Here is a 22416-nt window from a genome sequence, read left to right on the forward strand (position 1 = left end):
TGGCAAGGGGCCCCGGCTGGAATTAACCTGCAGTAACCCCAGGCACAAGGGCAGCCTTGGCGGGGTGTGCCTGCCTGGCCTGCGCTGGAGTATGAAAGCCATTATAATCCACTCATTCATGATGCTTAAAGAGCCAGAGGCTTTTTTCCCTTGGTTCTCCTGGAAGAGAGAGGGGTTTGGAAACAGTAAGGCACAGCATTCTGCATCCTGATGGAGCATCATGTGCTTTACCAAGCCTTGCCCACCATGTCATCAGTCCAACAAGTTTTAAAGTAACATTTATCGTTTTTATTATGAACAAATAAAATTTCAGATCAGCACAACCAGATGTCTGTTTCCATATTAGTAGAAATTATTTCAAAAAGGTTTTTTTTTTCTTTTCCAGTACACAAAACAGAGATACTACTATGCAGAAATCCCTAAGCTGTGAAAAATCATATCCTACTCACATTTCAACAGTGACAGAGCTTAGACAATGTGCAGATTCAACTTTCCAATCCTTCCCTGAACACCCAACACTTGGACTTTTGCTCTTCACAATACCAGCAGGGCTGGGAACGGTTTTGGAAAACAAACCAGTCCATGCTTCTGCCAGCAGCGGTGTGTGTGGTTCGTAGGGCTCCTTCCTGTGCTCGGCTGGTCGGCAGCGAGCCTCACCACACCTCTGGGAGGCAGGGCGTAACCCCCTGTTACAGATAGGGAAACTGAGGCACGGAGCGTTTTTAAATGACTTTGTCCCAAATCACGCAGTGAGCGAGTTGTTAAGCTGGGAACAGGTCCCAGCTGCTTTAGCCATGAGGTCCCACTGCTGATTTTTCTGCTTCTACCTTTCACAGACTTGTTTGAGCTAAACATACAGACAATGCGTCCAGGATACAAACATGCCACCAAATATATATATATATATTTATAGGTGTATATATATATATCTCAAACGAAGTTCTACCTAAATTGTTGTATCTGTTTCTTAGTCTAACAAAAATTCTAACTCAAATACATTCAAAATCACCTGCACCCACAGTTCAATGTAGGCAATTAAATAATTAAGAAACCCCTTGAATGTTCATAACTCAGAAAAAAAAACCAAAACGGCAAATAGCTGTCAATACTTCTATGTATATTAAAGAAAGATTTAAGGCACCCAGAGATATTTGCCAATCTACCTTTAAAGTGACTGGACAAACACCAGGACTGTTTGGTTACTGCTCCTCAACTTCCACTCTCATTCCAGATTCTGGACCCGAATCAGCACTTGAAATTTGAAAGGAACTCTTGATGTCAAGCCCTGCTTCTCTGCTGAGAAGATGTGAAATACTGCTGCATTTCACAGCACACATCTCTACTGTAGGGTAGTCACACTATACCTTAAGGACACCAGGAGCAAGGAAGTCATTCTCCCCTTCTCCCCTCCCCACACCCCTTTCAAATTACTGGCTGGAGCAAATTCATCCTCTCTGGGGACTTCCACGAGTTCAGAGGGGTTTACATTAGAGCAAAGTCAGCCCACAATTACAGACCTAACAGTGTTTCTCTTTTTTTGGAGGGCTTTTTCTTTTTTTTTCAAATGGTAGGATACTGCTCTAGCCACAACTCCTTTTGCTCCAGCCAGCACCCAGGCAGTCAAGAGCCTCAGAGCAGTAAGGATGCTGTCTCCTGAAACCAGGAGCTGAAGGACTCTTTTCTCCATTTGTCCTTGTTCCTCTTGGCTAGAGACCATATCACTCCTTACGGCTGAAAACCTCAAAGGGTCCCATTGCTGAGCAAAAACAAGGTCATGGTGGTGGCTGGGAGGGGAAGGTGAGGAGACGGACTCATTTTCTGAGTAACAAGCGTGTTCTTGTTAAGAACATCACCGAGCTATCCTGGCTCCTGGTGAGTTTCACTGCAGCAGGAGGAAGCAAAGCTGCAAAGACTTGCTCCCATGAAGCTTCCCTGGCTGCGATGTGGCAGAGATGAGGTGAGGAAGTTGGCATCTGCTCTGTCTCTGCCTTCCCTGGCCTGCCTGAATAAGGGAGATGCTGCAAACCCCACTCCAATATCACTTTGTTCCAGCTACGTCTTGTGCTTTCCTCCAGCTCCGATTGATGCATTGAAGCAACAAAAACAATACTATTGCTACAACTAATAATAATAATAGTAATAAAAATTAATAGTAACTAGGAGAGTTAAGGGGGAAAAAAAAGCATGTTCAGCTCAGTGAGGGGCGTGAGGCCATAACACCCAGAACATAACAGACTGCCTGAACTCAAGCTGGTCTCTGCAACTTGCAGGAAACAACACCCACATGGACTTTTTTCCCCAGCATCCTCCAGCTGCATGCCCACATTGGCTCAGTGATGTAACTGACCTTTCTGCAGGCTCAGCCGCCCTCGCTGCCTGTCTTGCTGGCAAAGGAGCGAGGTGGCGAGATGGCTCGCCGAGGGGGCTGGGAGGCAAGCTAAGGGACTAACAAGGAGCTGTTTTTGCCTCTCCTTCCCACTCCCTCTGGGAAGCAGGGAATGGCAAACCAACAGAGCAGACCCTGGGCAAGAAAGCCCAGAGGTAGCTCACACTGGCGGCAGTCTCACATTGAGGTCTCAACTTCCTCGAGCCCCCTGTGCCACCTGGCCCCACATTGGTGTTTCTCAGGCACTTGTTGAGTGGAGCCCCCGAGGATGAAAAGACCTGCTCCTGCAGACACCCTCACTCCTCCCTATACCTGCAGGTGTTCCCTTGTCCTGTCCCTGTGCTCAGCACAGGATGTGGATCTGCAGGGCAGGCACACACATCTGCCTGCCCCCCAGAAGGGACCCTGTTCTTCCAGCACATAAGGCAGCTTAACTCAGAGGTGGAGCTTTGGTTTACATGCTTCTCCTCCTCTCCATTTTGGCAAAGTCCCATTTGCCAGCAAAAATCTCAGTGGTGGGGGTGAACAAAACTCATTATGGGCTGGTGCTGCCCCTTGGCAGCCAGTGGCACACCCCTCCATCTGTCCTCCTCCTCACTGTGGCTCTCCAAAACAGCCGTGGAGCCCAGAGACATGCTCTGCCTTCAGTCCCTTGTGGCACAGAGGGCAGTGCAGGGAGGGAGGCTGTGACACCAGAGGGAGTAGGAATTAAGGCCACCAGCACTCTCCCTCCAGTGCCCACTGCTGCTACCTCATCCCTCAGCCACTGGTGGACTTGGCTAGGGATCTGAGAGAGACTCCAGCCAGAGTGGCTAGGTGGTGAGGAACAGGGGAGAACACTTCCCAAGAGATGTCTTGGAAAGACACAACTCTTCTTTCTGATGGCAAGAGCAAGGGATGGGGCTGCTTTTCCCAGGAAGAGCAGTTTAGCTATGTCACGTCTGTTAGCAGCCCTTGAGAAAAGAGGAGGGACAGTGGCAGAAACTTTGTGGGGGAAAGTGGTGGGGAGAGGGTCACTGACTTTGGCTTAACTCTTCATCTGGCTAGTACAGGCTTCCCTTAACTAAATGGTACATAGCCAACTGCAAGGGCCTCCCTAGGCCACTTCCTACCAGCTTCTTTTCCAGGGAGAGACTGGGACAATGTAAAGCAGGAGACAGGTTAGAGAGGCTGGAGAGGGAAACAGAAAGGAAAAGGAAAGGAGGGAAAGGGTGGCCTTGTGTTATAAAGGCAGAGTCCTAGATCTTAAATACATCACGCAAAATGCAGCATGGGAGGGGGGCATTAAAACTCATTATCATTATCTTAAGCAAACTGGTAGCATTATTCAGTAGTTAGTAAACAGAACATTAAACTTTTGTCCAGCGTGTTTGGAGGGGTCAGGAAGGGAGAAAGGGAGATAAAAGGAGGAAGGAGAGGTGTGGATGTGTGTGTGCAAGGGAGCAGGAACTCAGCCACTCTTGTGACTTCCATCTCCAGTCCGCATTTTCCGAGCCAGGATGACCTCCTTGGAGACCTTCTTGCGATCGCTGGCCAGCCCCAGGAGGCACATGAGGTCGATGAAGGCTGTGGTTAAGTTGAAGCGCCAGCCAAACTCACTGGTGGAGTAGTCATAGGGGAAGGTGTGGTGGTAGTTGTGGAAGCCTTCTCCTGAAAAACATGACCAGGGAGAGGATGTTGCAGAGCTCTAGGTGATAGACCCTTTATCTTGACCCAAAGCACCACATTCCTGTAACAGGCTCTGGATTGAGTCCAGGCTCCTCTCTCCTCTCAGCCCAATTTCACCCTTCTAATCTACCCCATCTCATTTGGGCATGACCCAGCATGCCAGGGCTGGCCCAAATGAGGCAATGACAATCATAGAGGACGTTTGGTGCTTTAGAGGAAAACAAGCATGTGGCAAGGAATGGTTAGTCCCTGGCTCCCCAGCTGCACCAAAACACCAGGGATTCTTAATAGTCTTTCCCCTGCCACCACAAGAAATCTAGTATTAATTCAGCTACCAGCAAGATCAGCAGCAAGTCCCCAACAAACCAGGCCAACCAATACTCCTATGGCACTAGCAATCCTAATGCCAAATCCAAAGGACATTTCCAGATGGGAAAAAAAGCAGACACACACTTCTACTAAACAATTGACACCAGTCAGCCACCATCTGTTCTGGATACTGTCAACATTGGCTTCAGCACTCACCCCTTCAAAGACACTGCCTCGACTACTGCTCCTTCCCCTGAATCTCTGCAGTTCAAACCCCTCCCTACTAAAAATTCACAAGCAGATTCTTTGGTGGTGGAAATCAGTGGAGCCCCAGTAATGTACAGTGGTGCAAAACAGATGAGGATTTAGGCTTGGGAGAACAGATAAGGGCATATGCTGATCCTGGGATGTACTTTCCTAGATCTCCAAATTTTCAGTAAAAAACATACAAGCATCTAGCTTGTCTTATCCTCAAGTACCCCCAAAATCACCAGTTGTCTTGAGAACACGCCAAAATGTGCATCTGCTGGTTTTCAAGTTGACAAATCTCAGACATGAAGTGACTGCAGCACATGTTTTTCAGTCTAGTGAACATGGCAGAGAGACTTCTGAGCAGGGTAAATAAAATATTGCTGTTGAGATAAGAAGGTGATAAGTGTAGCAGAGTCCTTTCCAGCCTGGAAAGAGTCTGATGGGAGCTGATAACCCTGCTGCCCTTATGTACTCACTGGCCAGCACAGGAAACACCCCCAGATGCAAAGGCTGGAAGGAAAGGGTGCAGGGGAAGTAGGGACACCTGGATTCATAGAAATTCCTAGAAGCAGTTGCAGCCCCAAGAGGCAGTCCCTGTTCTAGAGTCCCCCTGCAGCAAAGACACAGATGCTGAACATACCTAGGGCCCCCAGGCTGACCAGGGGGTTCTCCCGTGGGTTGATGTTCTGGTCATATGGCCGGTTGCCAAACATGTGAGCAGCACTGTTCACTAGCCAAGTGGCATTGAGCCCTATGGTGTAGCGCAGGATGGCTGGAATGAAGAAGCTGATGACGATGGATTCATCCCAGAAGTACCAGGGCACTACAGCTGGCAGTGTGAAGCACAGCAACACCACTGAGGGCTTGTAGTATCTGGAAAGAAAGGGACCAGGAGGAAGGTGTTCAGTGGCAGAGGCAGGACAGGAAGGACTGATTCAGTCCTCTATTTGGAGGATTCACACTCAGCTATCCAGGGAAAATCAGGTGCAGAAATGCCTTGCTCCTGAACCTTGTATCTTTTACTCTGGATGCACGGAAGCCATGCCTGGAGACTCCCAAGTCCTATCATCAGGTAAGAGACTCAGACTAAATCCTGCTCTCCTCACACAAGCATAAAACAATGTCCCCATCACCATGAGTCCAGACACCTGCTGCTTTTGGCCTCATCTGTCATTTGCTTCTCAGCTACACTGGTCACTATAAAGGCAACCCCATGCTTCCAGAGTCCCACAGATGGTCCTTTCTCTGGCTTTGGCCCAGTGCTGCAACTCCTCCTTGCAGACTTGGCTCTGCCTATGAATACACCCACCAAAAATGCAAGCAAGTGGCACAGATGAGCATACAGATGAGCATGTGAGCTCTCTTACACTAGAAGAATGGAAGTAGAGGAAGGTGAACCACTCCGATGACCCACAAGAAAAATCACGCTGGGACTGAACTAGGGACTTCTTGACTTAGGCTGGTTACTATATGGGTTCAGTCCCACATCCCTGCAGCCCTGATGATAGGCTCATCTGCTCTGGGGATCAGTCCCAGTATAGCTCCAGATGGCTGAGAGATACCCCGTCCACGAGGCACCAGTGAATCAAGACTGTCCTTCCCAGTTACTGCCCCTCTCACATCTCCATTTTCAACCCTTCTTTCACCACATTTTTTCCAGAAGACTGAGGGAAGAGGGGCACAGACATGGCCTGGAAGGTGTACAATCTCCAAAGATGTCTCAGAGGCACCTGTGTGTGGGCTCTGGGCCAGCCAAAGCAGCAGCTGGGCTGTGGGGTGAGCAGGCATCGGGGGACTTAGTGGTGAGAAGATCAGCCTGCTGCTGGCAAGATGCTGCAGGGGAGGCAGGCAAGAGAGGAGTGTGGGAGGGCTAGAGGTGGCACTAGATTCTAAATACTTCCTATAGGAGAGGCACAGCTCATTTCTCACAGTTCGTCTCACAGCAAAGCCTTGGGCATGCTGAAGAGTCACATTTCTCACATGATGTCCTCAAATCCTCTCACATTCCATCAAAGCCACTTGGAGTTCCCAGGCCATTTGCAGTGTCCCTGCTCCATCCCCATGGCTCCCCACTAGGGTTGACCCCACGTGGCACCCACCTGCGCTGGAACATCACCACTTTGTCAGCCTTTATGTCACTCAGGTCCAGCTTCTGTCCCTTCTCGATGACGTCCGGGTGCTTGCGCACGAGCAGCCAGCCAATGTGGGAGAAGAAGAAGCCCCGCATGGCATTGTGTGGGTCTGCGTCTGTTTCGGAGAACTTGTGATGGACACGGTGGTCCCGGACCCACTCATAGATGTCGTTCTGCAAGTCAACAGCAGTGAAAACTTAGGGTCAGGGCTGAAGAAATTCCCTTCAAATTACAAAATGGCCTGAAATGTTTAAATACTTAAATCCTATTGACCTGAACTCATATCAGTGGCATCATGCCTCATTAGGGTTTGGGGTTTCTGGCCTTTAAAACAGAGGTTGGGTCTTGGTTGTACCTCTCCAGGTTTTGGGAAGCAGCTCCAGGGGTGCCTCAGTCTGCTCTTTGATTGGCCAACTCTGGGCTGGGGGCTGCACCACACCCATGGTGCTGCAGGCTCTGGCTGGTCAGCCTGTGCCCCACCCCTGCAGCAGCCACTCTCATTGGCTGGCTGGTGCCCCACCCTCCTATGCTCAGCTACTGTCCCATCCCCATCCCATCCCTGTCCCCATCCCCATCCCTGCACAGTGCCAGCTGGGGCTGACCGACCTGCCCCTTCCCTGTCCCTGATATTTCCCATAGGTCATCCTGCCTTGCTTGTCCTGGGATTGCCAAATCAGATGTTTAACTTGGGGGGCGAGGCTTTTTTAAACTTTTTTTTCATTGGAAATCAAACAGTCTTAAAATTAAGGCTCCTCTTTAGAAAAAGAACAAACACACCATTTCAATGACATTTCTCAAAAATACCTCTCTTCAGCCCCGTAACTGTTCCATTTAAGCAGCAAAATCAATACAGTTTGGAAAACGTCAACGCTTTTACCATTTGTATTATGAAATGATTGCTTTGGCTGGTGTGAAGAATAGATTTTCATAAGCCTGTGATCATTTCTTTGTATCAAGATTTCAATAAGCTTAAAGCCATGTATTACACCATCCTAGAAAACATGAAATAGAGATCCAGGCACAGCTCTATTACCTGTATTACACAAGAGGCTCATTAATCTTCTACATATCCAGGACTTTTCCTGAAAACACTTTGAAGGTAGGGAAAATGCATAACCATCCCTATTTCTTGCCTCAAACGACTGAGGGACTTGTCCACACAGGGAGCCTGTGGCAGAGACACGACTCCTCAAGTCCCTTTCTAGTATTGTAACCACTCTTCCTTTAAATGAGATAAAATTATTTACCTGCAGGCCATTCAAGAAGGCAATGATAAACATGGGCCAGGATTATAACTCTCACTTTTTTCCAAATACTGGGAACTGCTGCCTTCCTTCCAGCCAAGTATCTCCAAGTATTAGCAGCCCTCGCTGATGTTGGCCAGAGCTTCATCATTCAGTATTCCCCCAGAAGAGGGTGGCCCAGCTGCCTTCCCTATCTAGTAAGCAGAGAAACTTAACCAGTAGCTATGCTGGAAAATTTCACCTGTGACCCAAAGTCTCTTTCACATTCCAGACCCTACACAGCACCATGTAACACGAGAAAGCCCAGTCTGAAAGTCAACAGACAACTTGGGCTTGCACATATGGGAAGGCTTCCCCTGTCTTTCTGCGGGGAGGAGGCACAAATTTGGAAAGAGACCATGTAATGTAGAGACCATGTGGTATCACTTCCTCCACCACACCCTGTCTACAAACAGAAATTGGGAGTCTCAAACCTGAAAAATCGGTACCCTGACACAAACTTTAGCTTTTTTCTATGGATCTTATTTTGGGACCACCTCTAACTGCAACCTTGACTGAAAATCATGACTTTTTGAGAAGAGCAAGCAAAGCCAAGGAGAATGTCTTCTTCCTTGGGAGTTTCCAGATACAGGCTATAACTGTGAGAGCTTCTGTTGTGCTGCAGCTGACAGGTCTTGCAGGTGGAAAAGCCAGTTAGAGGCAGAATTCTCAAATTCTCTGAAATTACAAGTCACAGGTCTCTGAGCAACCAACAGGCATTTTCTGGAGGACCTAAGATAAAACAGTCTATAAACTTCCCTGACCTTAAAAGTTACTGATCTCCTCTGCTGCCACTAACAGGAACGAGATAGATTCAACATAAATCTTCTCTTGATCTCACTGAAAGTAACTATTTGAAAAAATCCATGGGGAATAGTACCAAATTTTCAGTAGAACTTTGGATTAGTTCCTATTGAAGCTGGAATATCTGTGTGTCTCTCATCTTTGTCTATTCCTATCCCCTACAGCAACAGCTCAGCAAATTCTTTCCCCCCCTGCCCTATAACCCTGCGAAAGATGGTCTTTGTACAGGACTAGCTAATACACAGCAACCCATCCTGTTGTCTTGCTGAGTGCTGGACCACTGGCTGAAATCGACAGCTTGGTCCTCCCCTTTTCCTTGTGAAAGACTGCTATTTGGTACTAACAGAGAAGAAGAAATTCAGTGGTGTTTTAGAAAATTTTTGAAGGCTTAAAAAACTTTACTCTGTTCTGATTACATGTAAACAAAGTGCTATCCTCTGGAGAATTACTTAAGAGCACAGCACTGATACATTTGTGTTCAGCTTTTTATAGCAGAAAGTACTGCATTCTGACACCTTCCTGAGTACTTCCCACAGACAAGCAACCCTTCAGTACAGTTAAAGGATGGAGAGTTGTTAGGGCTGACTTACAGCAGCAAGCCTGAGAGACCACCAGGATTTACTTTTCTGCACCATGCCAATCTGGGTTTTCACTCTGACTTGCACAGATTTGCAGTTTTGTTTGCTTTGGGGACTGTGAAGTGCTCTCACAGTAGTTAGGCAATATCCTGAGGTTAGTGCTCTTTGAGAGGTGAAGCAATCTCCCAAAGTGCTTAACAGTGCCTGCAGTCACTTGTGCCACTCTGAAGGCCCAACCTTTCTCTCCTTAAAATATCACTGACCTGGGACAACTCTCTGGAAGCCAGTGATGTGATTTGTAACATGATTATTCCTAAATATCACTCTTCTGAACCAGAGAAACATCCCCCTAAATCTCAAGAAGTTCTTGGTCTTTATGCAGCAGCAAATTCTACATCCTGCAGAATTTTCTGTCCTTAGCTTTGCAGATGTCTTCTCCTTTATCAGCCACACAGCAAAAGGAGAGTGAGGCAACACCAGGAGAACACTTAACACTTCCACACCTCTTTCATGGGACCTGGTGCAAGCACAGGGAGACCACACCTGGAGGGAAAGGTACATTCCTGTTTGGAGAGCTTTCCTACCCCTGGTCTTGGCCAGTTGTCCTCTCCTCACTGGGTTTGTCTCAGAGTCAACCTCTGATGGGACAAGGTAAAGACAGACTCTAGCACTGCAGTGTTAGATGGAAAGGGCAGTCTTTTTCCTAACAAGAGGTAGTAGGAGAGAGGAACCTCTTTATCAAATTGTGTCCTCTATCTGAGACAGGGATTCATGGGAGCACTTCCTTCTGAGGACCAGTGGCACATTAAGGAAGTGCTTACCTGGAAGGCCATGGAGTTTGCAATAGTCAGGAAGATTCGCAGGGGCAGTGTGGCTTTGTAGGACCGATGACTCCAGAGGCGGTGAGATCCAGCTGTGATCCCCAGAGCACTCACCAGGAAACACAGAAGAGCTACAAAGGAAAAGAAAGTGTTTGAGCAGTTAGAGCAAAGTTTCAGGCAGAGCAACACAGAGGCGGGCCTTCCCCCAAAGCTGTATAAGCAAGAGAAGAATCCATGGAGAGCACAGACTGGGGCAGTAAAACTCAATGTGAGAGTGCCCGAGCTACCGCAGGCCTCCTGGGCAATGTGGGGCAAATCAATTCAGCTCTTTAACAAGGAAGGAGGCTCCCCCTTAGAAGACTTGTCACAAAGGTTGGTTCTTTAGCACAGTGCCATCTGTCATGGTGCAGAATAGTCAAAATAGTATAAAGCGGCTGCTTCCATAAAGCACTCTGGTAAAAGCACTGCAGTCCACCAGGGAACAGCTTCTCCCTTTCCTCCCACCCGAAATAATCCAGGCTCTTGGTTTCCTATCTCACCACTCCTCACTAAATCTCTTTCGCATTATTTTCACCTAGAGATGGTAGATAATACCATTTTTCAGGGGGACAGCTCAAGCCCAGAGTTAGGCTTCTCTTCTGCTCCTTTTCTGAGCAGAAGCTGGCTAGAAAAAGATCTAACCTATCTATCCTCCCACTGAAGCCTGGGCCTCACCTTCAGCTCTACCACTGGCTTAAAATCTGCTCAGAGGCTACCACTCCTAGGGTCTTTTTGATTCCTCCCTCTGCTCATCTCCTGCACCTTTCACAGAAGGAAACCCCAGGGCTAACAATTCATTACAAGTTGTGCCCATGGCAGAGGCAGATCTTGCTGGGCCCTGTTGAGCTTTGAGGCTGCTTCATGTGTTCCCTCTTCACACAGGGCAGAAGGAATTCCTTGCCCTTTGGCAGCTAGTAAAAAAACACATCCTGCTCCCAATACAGCATGTGTTCATATTTGCTCTGGTCTGTGTGCCTGTTTGTCCTCCTGGGACTTCTGGAAATTAACCTCAGCTCCAGCATCTGATTCTAAAACTAAAATGGAGGAAAGACCCAAGAGTTTCATAGCAGCATTACACTAGGAAGTCAGGGTTAGAAGAAAATTGGTTCTGCAAATTAGCTCTTCCTCGAGGAAGGAAGGGTCAGGAAGTTTAGCAGAAAGAGAGCATTCAACAGTTGGTTTGCTCTGCAAGCTCAGACACAAAGAGGGAAGGGTGCACTTCTGTGAACAGGTCAACTGATCCACCTTTAGTCCTCTGCGGGAAGCAATGCCTTCCTACCAGTCCCCCAGGGCAAACTTTCCTAGTATAAATTTGCACATTTCAGCCAATTGCATCCATCGTGAAAAAAGTTCCTTATTCTTACACATAAGTCCATGGATAGGAATTGCTGGTATGCTTGACGTTCAGCCATCCAGTCCAGCCAAATGTCTCTAATCAAGCTTATCTTGAACCCAGAAAACTAGATACTCTGCCAGAAACTTGTCTGGAATCAGAGATCTGAGACATGCGCCAGGCACAGCCAAGTTCTTTCATTCAAACTAATACAGGCTTTCTTTCCTGTTATCCCCTGCTCCCTCTTCCTTCCGTCCCTCCTTTTTGTTCTTCTACATTCCCAACCTAATCTCTTATCCACTAAAAGCCTGTCTTGGCTGATTTAACATCATCTTCTGGCCCCTTAAACTTGCATGAACCCTTCTCACTTGCACTCCACTGCACAAGAGTGACCTTCCCTGTCTGCTGATCTGACTGTGACTCCCCATCTTCATCTTCTCCCTTGGTTCCCCTGCCTGCTGCTGAATGCAGCACAAGCCTTGGACCAGAGCACAACTCTCTCAGCACCTCGACAGTCTCTCAAAAAAGCCAAGCATGCAAATACAGCAGGACCCAGCTTTTGCAAGACACAATGGAGCTGAACAAAGATCACAAAGCTGTCCAAGCCTGGAAGGGGAGAAGTGGAGGATGATGGAACAGAGCATTTGGTTCAGGCATCCCTTTGGCCTTACTGGTGCTAGAAACCTTGAAGATCCTACTCAGTTTCATGACTCTGACTTGAAAGTAATGAACCAACTCACAACCTGTTAATTTTAGATTTTAAGACACATTTAAATCAGTACTATCCCCACAGATAACACAAGACAGACAGTACATGATAAACAATGGCACCTTGCAATGGATGTGGGGGGCAACTTGCTAGGGAAAGAGCCCATCTGTCTGCTGTAGGGCAAGCAGGCCCTATGAATTGATGGTGTACCAGGGACACAAATGAACTATGTGATTTTTCATGATCTTCAATAGTACAAGAAAGTAAATGCCAGGTTAGATGAGTAGAAGCCCAATTCATAGCCCTGAGTTTTCAGCTTTCCTTATCTGGTGAATCCTCACATGCTGACTGAGAATATTTTGGTAAAAAAAGCCTTCAGGAAGATGACTCTGGCTGAGGACTGTTGTATTTAAGCTTTGCAGGAAAGGAAGCTCATCTGTATCTCTTTTATACAGGCAATTCTCAGAATTTGCCTGTGGATATCCCTGTTGGGAAAAGACAACACCAGCAACAAAGACATTATCAGCAAGCGCAGGGAATCACAAAAGAGATGTGATGGGGACACCAACAGACTCAAAACCCAGATAACCCACTACTTGCTTTTGATAGCCTTTCCTGGAAGGTTTTGTAAAAAATTTGAAAGAGTACCCACTGCTTTTGGGTGCCCTGGCATAGAACAGTCCCAGCCTTCATCCAAAGCCCATGAACCTCAGCAGCTCATGTTGACTTCTCTTGGAGCTGCATCCCAGGTCACTACAATGGCCATAACCCTCTAATTATAATCCTGTTCTGCCTGGCCTCTTTCCCAAATACAGAAGCTGTAGTTTATCTAAGGGGCAGACACTTTCTGTGGGAAAGTCTGTGCATTCGTGGCACCAGCCCCACAGAAAGCCAAACCCTACCTGGAGACAATTAGATCCATCAGCCATAACTAAGAGTTGATGTGACAGCGACAGGATATGCCAAATGATTGAAATCCTTGTGGAATACAGAAGATTCCAGGACCCTTATGATTCAGAGAGTTCACCCCCACAAAGAGGTACAGTGATGATTGTTGCACAGTCAGGGAATCAGCATCTCAGAGGGAAGAAGAAAAACTCCTCCAAGATCATCCACTAAGAATTCAACTGGAAAGAGTGCAGAGAAGGTGAAATAAAGTAGCACAGATTTTCACATCTGCCCTGTGATGCTGCCCCAAACTGAAGGACTTAGGGACTCCATCAGCTGAGGATTCAAAGTCACCTTCCATACCATGCTTTGACCTATACAAGATCCAAAAGGTTTGGCAACTCACCGGTGATATTCCCAGTGACCCATTCAACTGGAATACAAAGAATTATGACCACTGGCAGTAATAAGCACTCAATGCTCCAAAAATTAAACAGAAAACATTCTGGATTCAGTCATGTCTATGACTCATTTGGCTTTACCTCTTTAGGACCCAGATTCAGACCCTAAGTTATTATGAGAAACCAGGAATGTGCTAAAAGCATTGTCACCTGCAGTGAACACCAAGGATGTTTACACGAAGAGGTGCTCCTGCTCCAGCAGGTGTCCTTGGGCTTTTGCTCAGCGCAAGACTGTTCCCTCCTTGCTGCCCAGTCCCTGTTAGCCAGGTGAGTCCTGCTACTCTCAGGAGAAAGATACCAGAAGCAATGAAATGTACAGGCTGCATAAAGGGGACAGTGTTTAGGAGGAGCAATAGGATCTGCTGTGACTGAAACCTAACTTCCCTGCCATGCTCAGAGAAGCACACCACCTGCTACTTAAGCCTGGAGGAACACTAAGTGGGAAGGTGTTGCCAGCTGTAGTCTTGATGGGAAAGTAAAAAACCCATTTTGCTGTTTGCTGTTTGCTGACATATCTCTGGAGGTAGTATGGACTGAGATTTTCAGACTGTCAGGAATTGCCTAAATTATCCAGCAAGATTCACCTTGGTCCAAAGATAATACAGCAACAACAAAATATAGTATCAACCCATGCTTCTAGAGCCTCTGGCACTGCAGGGAACTGAGGCGTTGACAGAGAACCATGTCGAGAGGAACCATCACTATTTACAGACACTCCTGTCCAGGCCAACAGGAGTTAACACAGTTACTGTCAGTCTCCTGCATCCGAGGGCTAAAAAGACTACCCACAAATCACATTTCCAGGGAGGATCTGAGCAATTAGAGTCACCTTTGCATCCTGCCCTTTCAGACTCAGGCTCTGCGCCATTTGGCAAATGACGTAAAATCTGCCCATGATCCTTGAACAGACTAAGCAAGACTTTGAGAAGTGCAGTGGAGAAGACAATAAATAAAAGGGGAGCTGACTAGAAAGCCAGTGCTGGAATGGCTCGGAGAGCTCTTGTGATGGTGAGCTCTCACCTGATCAACAACCCGAGCTCATTCTGGGAAGCTCTGTACCAGAAAGAGATCAGGGGATACAATGCACACAGCAGTGCAGAACAGCAAACAATGATGAAGGCAGGGCTGGAGAGCTTGAGAGACAAAGAGGAATCAGCACATAGAGAAATGAAAACAAAAGAGGACAGTCACCAGTATAACTGGTTTCAAAGGGACAGGAACATCAAGGAGACGGTGGCCTAGATGAAGTGGGTATAGGCAACAGATAAATTATAGAAGGTAGATGAGCTACCAGGCACCACAGCTGCCTGTTGCACCAAAACGGAGAACATCTGGGACCATGTTAATTTTGTATTATATGTACACAACCTAAGGAAGAAATAATCTGAAAAACAAACAAAGAAACAAGCAAAACCTCCAGCAGCTCCAGAACTACCACTGCTAGAGCTGGCCTGCCATGTGCCCATGGTGTACTGCCAGAAGCAACCTAAGCCTCTGCTGCACTATCCTTGTCTGTAAAATGGGAACTGTCCTCTCCTTGCTACCAGAAGGTGCCGGGAAAATAACAGCAAGTCACTGCCATGACAGCCACAGATGCCTTGCTAAATAAAGGTATGAGCTGAGAAAAGGGCAATGCAAGGAGCAAGAAGCCTTGCTGAGAAGGTATACCTGTGGAGGATCAGAGTATTCCAGTTCCAGTCAGTGCTGGAGGAGAATGGACTATAAGGGAACTCTGACTTGGCTGCAAGGTGCCAAGAACAGTGCTCCTTTCCCAGAACAGGAGTGCAGGACAGGGAGCTTGGTGGAGCTACTCCAGCTTTGGTATGGCAGGATTGATATTCAGCCGGTCCAGAACAGTGCAGTTCCCCCAAACACCATGTCCCTTCTCCCATTCCCAGAACATGTCACTCCAGAATCCACCAAGGAATCTTGCAGTGCCTCACAGTGGCAGGAGAGCAACTGGCACTTCACGCCAGAGTTGACTGAGCAAGGAGAGCAGGAAGGATTGATATCGGATAAAAAGCAAAGCAGATTCCTGTGAAGTGCCATGAGATGCCACACAGACATCCCAAAGAGATGTGCAGTTGCAAAGACATTGCCTCAGAGACCATTTTGGGGTAGGGTGGGGTTTAGCAGAATGCAAAACAGCATTAACCTTCTGGATAAAGATGCTCAAGCCCTCTTAAGTATCCCAAGGGAACCCAAGGGAGAAGGGTTGGATGGATTTAGAAATCATGGAGCATATCAGCAGCTTGAAATGAAATCAGTAAATTCGACTCACATTTTTTCCTCCTCCTTGCCCCAGCACCCTGAGGATATCTGACTGGAATTGGAGGACCCAGGCTGTCAGCTCAGTGAGTGAGAGAAGCCAGCAGTCTTTGCTCCAGCCCAGGGATGGGACACACATAACAGGACCAAGAGCCCTGAAATGCTCCTCTGAGGTCATGCTGAAGCTGCATGTTCTGCCCAGCCCTGATGGGCCAGGGGAAAGTACAGCCTGTCAGGTTTTCACAAGGGAAAGGCCCAGCAAAGTCTTCTTTCATAATGTCCCCCTGAAAGGCCACGCTGGCTGCACAGGGAACGCATCGGTGCCTCTGCTTTTGCAGATGCTGTAGCCAGACTCTGACTGTGGCCTCCAGTGAAGCTCATCCCCCAGACCTCTGCCTGTGAGAGGCTGATATGGTTCAGGAGGAAGAGTCAGCCTGTCCATGCAGGAAGCCATCTCCTTCCTAGTTCAGCTGTGATGCTTGTTGCACACAGCCATCAGGAAGACACACTCTGACAGTGTGATAGACCAGGTGGATCACCCCAGGGCCCATCCATAGCCGGGCTGACCAGTAAGCAGGAGTACTACTAAACCCAAAAGCCACCGCAGCAGGCCTCAATCTGGACTGTTGCTTTTTGTTTCAGGATGTTCTGTTTCACAGGGAGGCAGGGGCTGGATACAATCTCTCGACCTCCCTACTGGGAGCCATTTGGCTTCTGGACTCCTACAGGGGTCCACACAAAGGCTCGCGGAAAGCGAGGCTCTCCTGCAGAGTGGGCCCTGGGCCCAGCTGTCTTCAGCAGTCAGAGGAGAAGTTTGGTTCCTACCCAGGGCAAGATCTCTGAGAAAGCGGAGCTTTGCCTAGCTACCTTCTGCTGGGTTGTGCTTTCCACTGGAATTTGCTGCCTGGAGAGACGCTTATTTATTTTTTGGAAGTTGTCAGGCTTAGTTCCGGGATGATGGTGGCTAATCTGCGCTTTTTTAAGAATGATAAAAGACCTGAGCTTCAGACTTAATTCTTGACTTTTATCTTCTGCACAACTGTATTTTGTATCTTTTCCCTCATACACACATTGAGGCTCTGTGGGATTTTCACTTCCCCGGTAAGGACAGGAGTGGTTCTCATGTCTGGGCAGCAGTCTCATGCCAAAGAGTGCTCTCTGTACCTTGCCTCCCCAACCACCTCTTAAGGTGCTCTTTCTTCCTAACTTTCTGGCACTGTCATGGTACTCTATCAAACAGTTTTTGTGCTTTACTCCAGAAGCAGCTGCACATTCAGGATATTTCCAAGCCTAATGTCTGTGAATCAAGTTTGTTCTTTAAGCAGACAAGCCAAATCCCTGCCAAATCTTTCCCTCTCACGTGTGACCTCACAAGAGACACTAGCAAGCCCTTCCACAGCTTGCTACGAATTTGGCTGAAGAGCTGCTTCTAGAAAAAGCCCCCTGCTTCTCTCTTTCTCATCCCCAAGTCTGTGGGCCTGAAGGAAAAAAAAATGACACCCAACAGATTTGGGGGTTGCAGATGCCAAGAAACAGATAGAGGAGTGTGCTTACCCCATGCCAGTGTCTGGATCTTTGCAGAAGGTATCAGTGTCAACGCAAATAGGGCCCCTAGGTGCAGCAGGCTCATGAGGATGATATTCCTCCAGACATATCGCAGCGGGGGCTTGGGGCCCTCTTTCTCCCGGTAGGTCTCATCAAAGATATCATCTATCATGCCCCGGTCTCCTGCCAAGTCCTCATGATTGAGTAAGTCCTTCTCCATCACGGCATTTCCATTCCTGGTCACCCGGGAGGTGACTGTGCCATCAGCAGTGGTGCTGGAAGTGGAGGAGAACTCCTTGGAGAGGTGTCAATGGATATTTTCGAGAAAGAAAAAAAGGGAAAACAAAACAAGAAGTTGGTGGTTATCAGTTCAAGAAATAGAAATACATGCATCTAGGCTAGCATTGTAAAAATTCACAGCCTATGGTTTCCCTGGAAGGCTCCATTCTTTCAGCTGAGACTTTGGCACAAAGACGAGCCTGCTCTGGCCACATGGAGTCATGGCCTGAGAGGACAGGGACCTGGTCTTTCTGGAGAGGAGGTGAATGGTACATAGGGTGCTGAAAGTAAAGAAAAATACTTGAAAGCCAGTCTCTTTTCCACCAGTGGCTTGGGTGAGATCATTTGCAGACTGCAAGGATTTTTATTTTCCTTCAGTTTGATTAGTGGGCGTTTTTCGGTGGGTTTGTGGTCTCGGCTTGTGCATAAGCAGACAACAATAAAGGAAATCTTGTGAATGAACAAAGAGGTGGGAGAGAAATATGGTCTGAAACACAGTTTTATAATATATCAATGGGCTGCTCCTGCTATCCTACTTCTTTGTGTCACCCCGCCAGGGATCATGCAGGGAACATCAGGAAGATCCACAGAGGGATTCCTCTGGGGTGCCTCCTTATCTCCTCTGCCTCACCTTTCAGAATGGGATGTGGCAAGACCAGCATGCTTGAAGATCAGTGGATGGGAAGCAGTCAGGTGAGGTACTTCTAGTTAGAACTACAGCTACTTATCCTGTGCCTGCTGCTAAGACTCTTATCCCTCTCTCATTTCCCACCCACAGGCAAACTGAGGCAAGGGAAGACAATCCTCTGAGCTATGGCCACCAGCATAAGCAGAGAGGAAGTTCTAAGCAGCAAAGTTGGCTCAGCTTGGCTCCTGGCTCCCTTCTATAACTGTGACACAACATTCCCTCTAAACATGCTTGTTTGTGCTGGCTGAGTGACAGCCTGCCCCATCAGGCATGCATGACGAAAGGAGCAGGCAGGACTGACCCTAATGAGACAGGTCACTGAACCCTGAATCACCAATTTCCATCTCTGTCATGACAGCCGTGTGCTTGCTAGTACTCGCAGCCCTTTGTCAGCCCCGAGCCCAAGTGCCCAACATGGCTCAACCCCAGGGGTGCCAAGCACGTGGGATGCAAGCAGTGTGTCCCACACACATCACCCTCATCCCCTGCCTCCTGGGAACCTGCCCGGGGACACATCCATGGGTGAAGGGGCACTAAGGGTCAGCCAGCAGGAACAGCAGAGCTGAGACTGCGGGAGGGAGCATGGTCAAGCTGGGAAAACTCCTTGCCCAACAGAGATCTCTCCTGAATTAACAGCAGATTCCCACTCAGGTGTTCAGGATTCATAAAAGACCACCATCCTGCCATGGCCTAGTTTCCTGAGGGAGGCATTAAAATCAGGCCAGGCAGCTTACGTGGCCACCCCAACTCCTCCCTTTCCCAAGGGTAGAAACTAGAGGGTTACAGACATACCTTCCGATGGGGAGGAGCTGGCAAGGCTGCCAGATTCCCCACATTTGGGAAGTAAAATGATCTCTGCAGAAGGAACGCTTTAAGTTTTTCCTTGGGGAATCAAAGGTTAGAAAGGAAAAAAACTGGACACAAAGTATCCTGCTGCCTTCACTGCAGGAAGGCAAGCTGCTGAGCTTGGGACTGGCTCTTCTGCATCCCGGCTATCAGCTGTCTCTGCCTGCTTTCCTAATTAATGTTCTGAGGATATGATACTCTCATCTGCTGGAGAATTTAGAGGTAATCCCCACACCAAAAGAGCCATGAGAAATGGCTTCTAATCCAGAGATTAGGCAAGGAGAAGTCCTGCCCTTTCCCAAGTGTTAGATATTCTCATCTGGCATTTTGGCAGAAAGGTACTATTTTCTTTCTTGGCTGCAAGACGATCTACCAAAAAGACCCAAGACTTGTCTATGCACGAAAAATTCCCAACAGTGATTGGTGGTATAATTAGACAGGTAACACACCCCATATGGACATGCTACTTCCAGAGTAAGAATGTGGGGTTGCAGTTGCATTTTTCTCCTCCATGATAGTTTATGTCACTGTCAAAGTTACACAGGGGCAGAGGAGGAGGAGGGAGAGAGCAAAGAAAACAGCAGAGAGGAAAAAATCTCTTTTTGCAGAGTTGTAGTAGCCACATGAGGAATTTTACCAGCATACCTATGCTGCTGGAATTACACTGATATAATCAGACTGGTCATTTCTCACATGTAAACTTACCTTGAAACAAAAGGGCTATAAAGCAGTTGTGAAACAGCTCCACCGTTACAGACTTGGTGGGAGGAGCATGGGGGAAAGAGGGAGGGAGAGAGGGCAGCTATTTAGGTAGAAATGGGGGAAATGAGGAAAGAAAGAGAATTTTTATCCCCTTATGACCATAGTGGCTCCTACCGAGGAAAATGAGATGGAGATTGATCTGGGGTCTAGGGCTGAGGGAGGCAGGAGGCCAGCTAAATCATTTTCGTTAGCTTTCCCTCATTTCTGAATGACTTTGCAGCTCTCATCTGCAGAACAGATGTGTTTCCCCACCTACACCCCCACCTTCCCAGCACTGAACATGCCATAGGTGATCCTGGCACCCAGCCATCTTATACAACCAACTGCAGCTCAAAGGCTCCTGCACTGGGTACAGTGTACGGGCCCCAGGGCACTGAATCTCGGGTCCAGGATATTTGAATATGCCCAGCATGACCCAGGGACAGAATTCTTTCCAGCTTCCAGGATATGACCCAAAATACATGCCAAAACCATGAAACATGGTGTGAGCACGCTGCCCTTGACATCCATTTTGGGAGGGGAGAAAAGGAAAGTTCTTTACATCACAGCATCCCTGGAAGGTCATGACACCTGCACAAAAGGACCAAGGGAGACCCTGTGTGCTGGTGACAGAAAAAGAGCAGGGCAATGATTTACATTCACTTCTAGGCATTGGCAGAGGGGGAAAGAATGAGAAGGTGAGAGCACAAACACCAGAATCAAGCCACTCTCCCTTTGGGCAAAGCGTGGCTGCCAGAAGGGTCAAAAATAAAAAGGGAAATCTTTAAAAATCCAACAGCTCCACACATCTTACTGGTGTCAGGTTGTTATTCAGACCTTCTCATGCCGAAAAAGGGCAGTCTCCCTATTGTATGTTTGCTTGGCTCAAGCAATGCAGACACAGTCATTCATTTCATCTGGGCAGCCGGCTTTCACCTTGCGTCTGTCCTAGAGACGCTTCCTGCTGATATATTTAGTTTTAAAACACTGTGAGTGAAACCCCGTTCTTATTAAAAAGAAAATGAATTAAGAAAACTAAAAAAAGTAGTCTAAGTATTATCAAAAAACCCACACAAAAGATCTTCTTGAATAGCCCTTCAAGCACCCAGCATGCTTCGATGGGTGTTTTCAAAATAAGCCAGTATTTTATGCTCGGTCTACGTGAGGGCACAGGATCCAGGAAGATCACCTCAGAGGCGCGGATGTCTCCGCTTCATCCATGGGCCCCCCATCAAGCTTGGGTGATGTCTTAAGTTACCAGTGAACCCCTTGGCCTGACGGCTGCGAAGCGGGGCGGAGGGGACACAGGCACACACGTGTGGATACGTGTGTGTGTGCACGCACAGACACGCGTGGATGCCCAGACCTTTTCCCCCAGACAGCAGCAGCGCAGCGCTGCCGGAGCCGAGGAGATGAAGGAGGAAGGGGTGAGGGGGAGACAAGGCACCCGCACCCCGGGGCCCCGCTTACCTCCTCCTGCAGCAAGTGCGCAGGCATGAGGCGGCCTTGTCTCTGCTCCTCGGCGGCGGTACGCGGGTGCGCAGGTCCCCGGGGCTGGTGGGAGGCTGGCTCTGGTCGGCTCCTCGCCCGGCGAGCTGTGCGGCTCGGGGAGGCGGGTGCGGAGGTATTTAAGGGGGGCTGCTTGCTTGGCGGCTGGCGGGGCCGGGCTCTGCGCGCCCCGGCCTCCCGGTGACCCCTGCCCGCGGCTGGGATGCGCGGGGTCAGCGCGGAGGGCGGCGAATCGCGGCGGGGGCCCGGCTCTCGGCGTAGCCGGGGGGAGAGGCGGGGCGGAGCGGGCAGGGGGGCGGGAGGGAGGAAGGATGCTGAGGAAGAGGACGATGACGAGGGGCAGGCTCTCTCATGATGCCTGGCTGCTTTTATTCTTTTTTTTTTTTTTTCTTTCCTTTTTTTTTTTTTTTTTTCCTTCCTCCCCCTCGCGAGCTGATTGGTTGCGGGAAATTTGGTGCCACCTCGGCTTGCCCTCGCCATTGGCTGCCCGCAATCTGCTGTTCGCTCCCCGCGGCGCGCACCCTGCGCGCCCCGCTCCGCGCCCCGCTCCGAGCCCGCGGGGGAGCGCCGGGCGTGCTGCGGTCCCCCGAGAGCACCCTCCGCCGCCGCGAGGGCTGCGCCTCATGAAATAAGGGGCTCCCGAGGGGTGAGGGATGGCAGGGAACCCCGCTCCCCCTCCCCAGCTGGATGTGGGTTGCGGCGGGGGAAGAAGGGGATTCAGCATGAAACATCTGCTCTGTATTGGGGATCTGTCTGGGGAGCATTCTGCACGTATATGTGTGTAGAGAAATCAGAGATTTCTGCAAAGAAAAGCACCCCCCTCCCCCCCCAGCTTGTGTCCGGATAAGAATGTATGTCTGCGTAGATGTTCATCACG

General features: G+C 48.7%; 1 protein-coding gene across 1 annotated transcript; it reads right to left on the bottom strand.

Moving 5' to 3' along the window:
• Positions 1-273: 273 nt before the first annotated feature.
• On the bottom strand, positions 274-21864 carry SCD (stearoyl-CoA desaturase). The gene is made up of 6 exons (XM_042018797.1): positions 21501-21864; positions 17486-17771; positions 10234-10364; positions 6715-6920; positions 5256-5488; positions 274-4036 (listed from the first exon to the last, which is right to left on the bottom strand). Exons 1-6 carry the CDS (start codon positions 21525-21527, stop codon positions 3837-3839), a joined length of 1083 nt encoding a protein of 360 aa, XP_041874731.1. The 5' UTR covers positions 21528-21864; the 3' UTR covers positions 274-3836.
• Between the last annotated feature and the right edge of the window lie 552 nt (positions 21865-22416).

Source organism: Corvus kubaryi, unplaced genomic scaffold, assembly GCF_017639235.1.
Source record: "Corvus kubaryi isolate FWS band 111438036 unplaced genomic scaffold, C.kubaryi_AGA036_p1.0 138, whole genome shotgun sequence".
Lineage (NCBI taxonomy): Eukaryota > Metazoa > Chordata > Aves > Passeriformes > Corvidae > Corvus > Corvus kubaryi.

Bases quoted from the DNA above. Each gene is read 5' to 3' on its own strand.
- SCD (XM_042018797.1), bottom strand. From the start codon at position 21,527: ATGCCTGCGCACTTGCTGCAGGAGGAG. The intron at 6,921-10,233 runs GTAAGCACTTCC...GTTGACTTGCAG, and splicing joins CAAACTCCATGGCCTTCCAG to AACGACATCTATGAGTGGGT. The intron at 4,037-5,255 runs GTATGTTCAGCA...CATGTTTTTCAG, and splicing joins GGTCAGCCTGGGGGCCCTAG to GAGAAGGCTTCCACAACTAC.